The 7,113-nt window shown below is 21.1% G+C and overlaps 3 protein-coding genes across 3 annotated transcripts; all 3 read right to left on the reverse strand.

Moving 5' to 3' along the window:
* Nucleotides 1-637: 637 nt before the first annotated feature.
* LOC122859747 (23 kDa integral membrane protein-like) lies at nt 638-1,801 on the reverse strand. The gene is made up of 5 exons (XM_044163429.1): nt 1,795-1,801; nt 1,362-1,540; nt 1,101-1,271; nt 801-1,022; nt 638-709 (listed from the first exon to the last, which is right to left on the reverse strand). The coding sequence occupies exons 1-5, from the start codon at nt 1,799-1,801 to the stop codon at nt 638-640; spliced, it is 651 nt and encodes a 216-aa protein (XP_044019364.1).
* A 747-nt stretch (nt 1,802-2,548) lies between these two features.
* Nucleotides 2,549-4,274, reverse strand: LOC122859239 (23 kDa integral membrane protein-like). Its single transcript, XM_044162668.1, has 5 exons — nt 3,759-4,274; nt 3,320-3,529; nt 3,056-3,226; nt 2,749-2,973; nt 2,549-2,647 (listed from the first exon to the last, which is right to left on the reverse strand). Exons 1-5 carry the CDS (start codon nt 3,816-3,818, stop codon nt 2,573-2,575), a joined length of 741 nt encoding a protein of 246 aa, XP_044018603.1. The 5' UTR covers nt 3,819-4,274; the 3' UTR covers nt 2,549-2,572.
* A 568-nt stretch (nt 4,275-4,842) lies between these two features.
* On the reverse strand, nt 4,843-7,113 carry LOC122859748 (ATP-dependent DNA helicase Q5-like). The gene is made up of 9 exons (XM_044163430.1): nt 6,983-7,113; nt 6,798-6,919; nt 6,552-6,722; nt 6,152-6,487; nt 5,975-6,080; nt 5,777-5,888; nt 5,505-5,708; nt 5,129-5,441; nt 4,843-5,046 (listed from the first exon to the last, which is right to left on the reverse strand). The coding sequence occupies exons 1-9, from the start codon at nt 7,074-7,076 to the stop codon at nt 4,843-4,845; spliced, it is 1,662 nt and encodes a 553-aa protein (XP_044019365.1). The 5' UTR covers nt 7,077-7,113.

The following is a 7,113-nucleotide window of genomic DNA, read 5'->3' on the forward strand; positions in this document are numbered from 1 at the left end:
TATACTTACTGACAAAATTGAGTTTATTATGTAAAAACAAATTTTAATTGTTTTATATTGAAAATTCATATTGTTTTTTGTTGATATTTAATTTTTATTTTTTATTAAATATGCTCTTTGATGATGGAGATGACAAGTGTTTAAACTGTTCATTTAACAATAAAAAAAAAACAATTTACATTGATGATAGGAATCATGCAAGTAGTTTACAATTTTTATTTTTATTTTTTTTATCTTTTTTCTTTTTATTTGGTGTATTTTTTAATCACCTGGTGAATTTTTTTATCAATATATATGATCAATGCTTGAACCTCGGACTTGATTAAATACCATGATTATTTTGAAAATGTTAATAAATTGAGGAAAAAAAAAATACAGTTTTAAATAGATTGGCAATTTTATTTATTTATTTTTGTTTTTTATGTTTTAATATTATACAAATATAATAGAAAAAAAAATTATGTTGAATTTAAAAATTCATTTTGTAAATTAATATTTTGTATTATTTATTTTTATTTTTTAAATGTAAATATTTTGTTGAATATTTAATTTTGATTTTAGTGGATAAATTGTTAATTTTTTATTTTATTTTCATTGATTTGAAATTTGTAAATACATTTTTTTTTTTTAAATTGTATTACACTGAATAATTTTCTAATTTGTGTTTAATGTAATGTGCCAAGTTCAATGCAAACAGCATGGAAATCAACTGAAAAGAATTAAAATTAATTATTATTATGTAAACGATTTTAAAAATGAGATAATATTGTTAAATAATAAATATGAAAACAATTTTTTACCTCAATAATACCAACACTAATTGCAATTGGTAGAAATAATTTTTTTACTTTATAGACAATTTCATTTAAGGCATCTGAAGCTTTTGTTTTTGTAATGTTACTGCAACCAGTTTTATAGGCATCATTGTAACATGTTTTTGAGTTTTCTTTTGGACAACATGAAAGTGGAAAATTTTCAGTATTACTGTAATCGTCCTTATCACTATTACCACAGCATCCAAGCTAAAACAAAATTTTTTTTTAAATAAAATATTGTTACATTTAAATTGTTCAACAGTTTATAATACAAAAAATACTTACAGTTGATTGAACAAGATCAATAATTGATTTAGTACTATTGTATTTTTCTTTATTAAAATTGTCTGCAATTAATTTTTCAACATCTTTTGTAGTGATGTCTTTATACTGGTAATAACCAATTGCAGCTATAACAGCCACACCACCAATTATCATCAAGCAGAATACAGCATACTAAAAAAAATTAGAAAAATGAAATACATAAATTAATTAACAGTATAATGAGTTTATAAATATTAAAAAAAATATTTTTAATGAACTTACAAGCTTGAGGCAAAGTGTATTTTTTGTTACAACTCCATAACAGCCATAAAATGATACGACAAATATAAATGAACCAACAATTATCAATTCAGTTGTTGGAAAACGAATATTTTTAAGAGTATCAGTCACAGATTTTAATTCTTCAATACGATCAAACTCATCAATAATTGATGGATGTACTGCCACACAAATTATTCCAATTCCAATCAACTGAAAAAAAAAAATTAATTTTTAACTGTGCTGGCTCAGAAAAAAAAAAATTATTATTATTATTATTTTTAAAAATTTGTCATTATAAAATAAATAAATTTTTTAATATATCAATAAATTATATAATTATGTTAAATGAATATTTAAAAAAATAAAATAAAATAACTCACCAATAAAATGAAATTGAAAATGAATAATATATATTTCATCAATTGATCAGTACAATTCATCTTGAATTTGTTTTTAAATTTATTATTTTTAATAATAAATTTTTAAGAAACAAAGTGTAAAAATTAATTACTATTGCGACGTGGAAATTTTTTAGAAATTATTAATGATGTAAGCTTTGAAATTGAAAGTTGACGAATGACTGAAGGTGTGGTTGGTTTCTTGAACAAATTTTATTTTTGGCTTTTGATATTTTTTTCTAGTTTGATAACAGCCTAATGACTAATGATTTTTTAAAAACTTTTAATAAATAGAATAATGATTCATCGTTAGCCAATGATAAATATATATTTTTATTTTTCATATTTTTTTGTAAAAGTCCTATCGTGGCATGAAACGTGGCATGAAACGTGGCAGAAAATAAAATAAAAATACCATCAGGTGATTAATAAAAATATATTTATTTTTTAAAATAAATAACTTCCAAGATAGTAATTTCAAAACACCTTATCTTCGTTGGCTTTTTTTTTTTTTCAATATATTTCTAATGACACGACAACAAGTAAATTTTTATCAGCATATGAATCATTAATTCTTGAAAAAAAAAAAAAAAAATACTAAACTATATTATTTTTCTGAAACATGTGTATTTTATTTTATCGTTTTACAATAAATATATATTTATTATTACATATTTAATTTTAATTTTATAATGTCAATGTAAAATTTATTATATTGTTGATTTTAATTTTATTATATTGTTAATTTTAATTTGATAAATTTAAAACAAATTGCATTTACAAAATAATCATATTTATTTTAAATTTATTATTTTAAGCACCAAAAGATCTTCGACGGTCGTTTGAGATAGATTGTGCCAAGCTCATGGCAAATATGCTAGTAACAATCTAAAAAAAAAAAAACAATTATTATTATTATTATTACAAAAGAAATTTTAAATGAAAAATATAATTTTTTTAAAATAATATTAATGAAAATAATGTATTACCTCAGTGATACCAGAACCCAAAGAAATGTAGAGTAATGATTTTTTAACTTTATCAATATCTGTATTAAATTCGTGCAAAACTTCTACTACTTTGGAAATGCAGCTAACTTTGTAAGCATTTTCATAACAAGTGTTGATTTCAGTATAATTTCTTGGACAACAAGAAAGTGGAAAATTTACAGTATTTCCATAATCTTCTTTACCAGTTTTACCACAGCAGTATTGCTGTAAAGAAAAAATTTTTAATTATAATGTTATTCTAATAAAAATGTTTAATTTAAAATTATGTAATACAGAAAATACTTACAGATGATTGTACAAGATTAATAATTGTTTTGGAACCATTGTATTTGTCATTATTAAAATTGTCAGCAATGAATTTTTCAACATCGTTTTTAGTAATGTCTTTATACTGGTAATAACATATTGCAGTTGTGACAATTAAACCACCAATTATTATCAAATTAAATGCAGTATACTGAAAAAAAATTAGAAAAATGAAATACATAAATTTAATTAACAGTAAAATGAGTTTATAAATATTAAAAAAAAATATTTTTAATGAACTTACAAGCTTGAGGCAAAATGTACTTTTTGTTGCAGCTCCACAACAGCCATAAAATGATACCAGAGATATAAATGAACCAACAATTATTAATTCAGTTGTTGGAAAACGAATATCTTTGAGAGTATCAGTCACAGCTTTTAATTCTTCAATACCATCAAATTCACCAATAATTGATGGACGTACTGCCACACAAATTATTCCAATTCCAATCAACTGAAAAAAAAAAAATTAATTTTCAACTGTGTTGACTCATATGAATGTGTGATAAGAAAATAAAAAAAAAAAAACCATTTTCCATGACTATTTTTAAAAATTTTTCATTATAAAATAAATAAATTTTGTAATATATTAATAAATTATGTAATTATGTTAAATGAATACTTGAAAAAACAAAATTAAATCATTTAAAATTTATTTTTAAAAATAAAATAAAATAACTTACCAATAAAATGAAATTGAAAATGAATAAAGTAATTTTCATCAATTGATCAGTGCAATTCATCTTGATTTTTTTTTTAAATTTATTATTTTAAATAATAAATTTTTAAGAATTAAAAATCGGTGTTCAAGAAAGACTTTTGCCACGTATTAATTTTTGATAAATTATTATTGAGGAGACAGCTCTCAAGTTGAAGGTGAACTATTGACTGAACGTGTTGAACAAATTTTATTATTTTCGGCTTTTGATATTTTTTTCTAGTTTGATAACAGACCATTGGTTCGCTGTGTTAGTCTTTCCCGAAGGAAAAATAAAATACAACCTTTATTTTCTCTCTCGTGAAGACTCTAGGTCTCTCTCTTTCTCTTTCTTACTTTATTATTATCATCATTTTAAATTTACAAAGTTTTATCAACAATATGACTGGCTCTATTATATTTTCTTTTCTTTCTTTCAGATAATAGTATTACAAATGTGCCATCGTGGCAAAAATAAAATAAAATAAACCTCAAATTAATACTGAACAACAAAAAAAAAAAAAAAGAAAAAAAAAAAAACAGATGAATATTTTTTAATTATAAATTCTTTGATACATACGTTATTTAAATAACTATAATGTATTTAATTTGTTGCATCAGTAATGGCTTTTTTATTTATCATTAATTGTTCACTGAAATTTTATAAAATTATAATTATAATAATTAAATATAACAATGATAATCATGGTCAATAATAATGAGTAATAAATACTGTATATTTACCTGTATATTTTCAAAAAATCTATCAATTTTTGTTGATTATTTTCTGACCATCTAATTTGAATATCTTCTTGTCCCAAATATTCTCTATTTTTATTGTTTTTTTTTATATGCATTACTATTATTTTTTCACAAATAAGTAACATAATATTATTTGTGATTTGATGATCAATTGAATCATAAATACTTGGAGGAATTTTTGTGTATTTTTTATTTTTTATAACACAAGAGTAATTTATAATATAATTACTTATTTTTTTAGACATTATTGTTTTTTCAATAATATGAATCTATTAAAATTAAAAAAATTAAATATATATTTTTATAAATTATTTAATTTTAATACTTACAACATTGAGCATATTTTTTCTGTACATATGTCCAACTTGCGAATAACTTGCTAAATAAAATTCAAGAATTCTTCCGAGTCTTAAAATATCTGATAAATTCAAGGCAATACTAGATTCATCAGCATTACTTGTATAATTTTTATACAATTTTCTAAATAATACATGAAAATTAAATGTACGAATCTAGTGAAACAAATAAATTATGTTAAATTATATTTGTATTATTTAAAAAAAATAAATATCATCAAGTAAATATATCACTTACACATAGACGATGATCATAATCATTGTTTGATTCATGTGATTTATAAACTTGAGCATACGGTTGAAGTTTATCAGGCAATTCTCTAATTGTATCAAGATAATTATATCGAGTTTTGGTTTTTTTATTATTTCGAATTTCCTTTGCTTTGATAATTTTATTTTGAGCAATATTTGTCAATAACCTTGTTGATTTTAATTTATCAAATTGACTCAACATATTTTTCACAGATTCACCATGTGCACAATTATCACATAAATTACCACAACATTCAGATTTTTTTCCAAAATAATCTGAATAAATTACGTGTCTGCATCTAAATAAATTTGATATAAAAAATTAAATCATTATGAATAATATAAATTTAAAAATACCATACTTTGTTCCAAATAAATAATCATTTAGTATTTTTGATTCATCATTAATAGCTTGTGATTTATTAAACAAATATAGCTTTAATTCAGCAGCATCCTCTAAACTGTAGTAAGCACGACATACTGACAAATTACCATCACGAGCAGCTGTTGATATTTGACGATAATATTGTGTCATTGATTGTGGAATTGTCCAGTGAATAACACATCTAAATAAATTTTTATTATAATAAATAAATAACAATTAACCAAATAAATATAATTATATATATTTTACCTAACAAATTGATAATTTAATCCAAAAATAAAATTATGATTTGTTGCAATAACTTTAACTTGTCCACTTGTCCACAAATTTTTATGTTCATACTGTTGATTTTTTGATATACCTAAATGTAATTCAATCATATTTTTTCATATTTATTTTTACACTTTAACTATGAAAATTTAAATTATAAAAATTAATAAAACCAACTTGAATTGTAGATAATTGTTGGTACTCCTTGTTGTGATAATTCTTTGGATATTAAAAGTGTTTGTTCAACTGTTCTACAAAATATAATAGCACGATCATTTTCATTCTAAAAATAAAAAATAAATACTAAAGCAACTTTAACAAGTCAAAATAATAATTTAAATTAAATTATATTACTTTGAGAGAAAATTTTATAAGTTGTTTCATGTGATCATGTGGATTGTCAATAAGATCTCTCAAAATAACATCAATATAAGTATTTTTAACAACTGTATCATTGGACTCAATGATAATTGAATTATTCATATTTAATTTATTCAATATATCTAATTTAACTTGTGATGTAATTGTCGATGTTACAACTACAAATTGTACTTCATTATATAATAAACGTATCTTCACAACTGATTCATAATTCTTGTTGTAACATAAGTTATTTTTACTTATACAATTTGCTTCATCAACCACAAAAAATGATACAAAATTTAATCTTACTTTTTCCTTTAAATAATCCTAAAATATATAATTATAAATTTGATTATTATTCATGATTAATTTAGTGAATTAATTAGCATACCTGAAACCATTTTTTATCACACAAATTAACAGATACATAAAGAAGATTAATATCTTTTCTTTTTAATAATTCCTCATGTTGTAATTTAATTTTTTTATCTTTAATTCTCATAAAATCATGATCAAAAGCACAAACTTTTATGTTTCTACTTTTTAAAAATTGAATTTCATCCTGGTAATAAAATAATAAATATAATTATAGCATAATTTTTAAATTATAATAATAATAAATATCAATTTTAATTACGTTTAAATAACTGGTACAAGAAACAAAAATAATAGCACATTTTTTACGTTTTACAAAAGCTGGAAGTTGATAACAAAGTGATTTACCACTTGCTCGTGGAAAATTAATAAATACATCTTTTCCTAGATCAAATAATAAATAATTAAATTTTATATTTTGTTAAATTAGATTATAAAATTTCTAACCTTCGTGAATTTTAACAATTGCTTGATGTTGTAATTTTGACTTAAAATCATTGTATCCAAAAAAACCTAAATAATTTTTTAAAACTTGATTCATTTTTAACAACAATAAATCTATTAATAATAGATTTTTA

The sequence above is a fragment of the Aphidius gifuensis genome, linkage group LG6 (genome assembly GCF_014905175.1).
Source record: "Aphidius gifuensis isolate YNYX2018 linkage group LG6, ASM1490517v1, whole genome shotgun sequence".
In the NCBI taxonomy this organism is placed as follows: Eukaryota; Metazoa; Arthropoda; class Insecta; order Hymenoptera; family Braconidae; genus Aphidius; species Aphidius gifuensis.

Bases quoted from the DNA above. Each gene is read 5' to 3' on its own strand.
- LOC122859747 (XM_044163429.1), bottom strand. The intron at 1,023-1,100 runs GTAAGTATTTTT...ATTTTGTTTTAG, and splicing joins TTGATCTTGTTCAATCAACT to CTTGGATGCTGTGGTAATAG. The intron at 710-800 runs GTAAAAAATTGT...AATTCTTTTCAG, and splicing joins TTAGTGTTGGTATTATTGAG to TTGATTTCCATGCTGTTTGC.
- LOC122859239 (XM_044162668.1), bottom strand. From the start codon at position 3,818: ATGAATTGCACTGATCAATTGATGAAAATTACTTTATTCATTTTCAAT. The intron at 3,227-3,319 runs GTAAGTTCATTA...ATTTTTTTTCAG, and splicing joins GTACATTTTGCCTCAAGCTT to TATACTGCATTTAATTTGAT. The intron at 2,648-2,748 runs GTAATACATTAT...TTTTTTTTTTAG, and splicing joins TGGGTTCTGGTATCACTGAG to ATTGTTACTAGCATATTTGC.
- LOC122859748 (XM_044163430.1), bottom strand. From the start codon at position 7,076: ATGAATCAAGTTTTAAAAAATTATTTAGGTTTTTTTGGATACAATGAT. The intron at 6,723-6,797 runs GTAATTAAAATT...TTTTATTACCAG, and splicing joins CTTGTACCAGTTATTTAAAC to GATGAAATTCAATTTTTAAA. The intron at 5,047-5,128 runs GTAAGTGATATA...TTGTTTCACTAG, and splicing joins ATTATGATCATCGTCTATGT to ATTCGTACATTTAATTTTCA.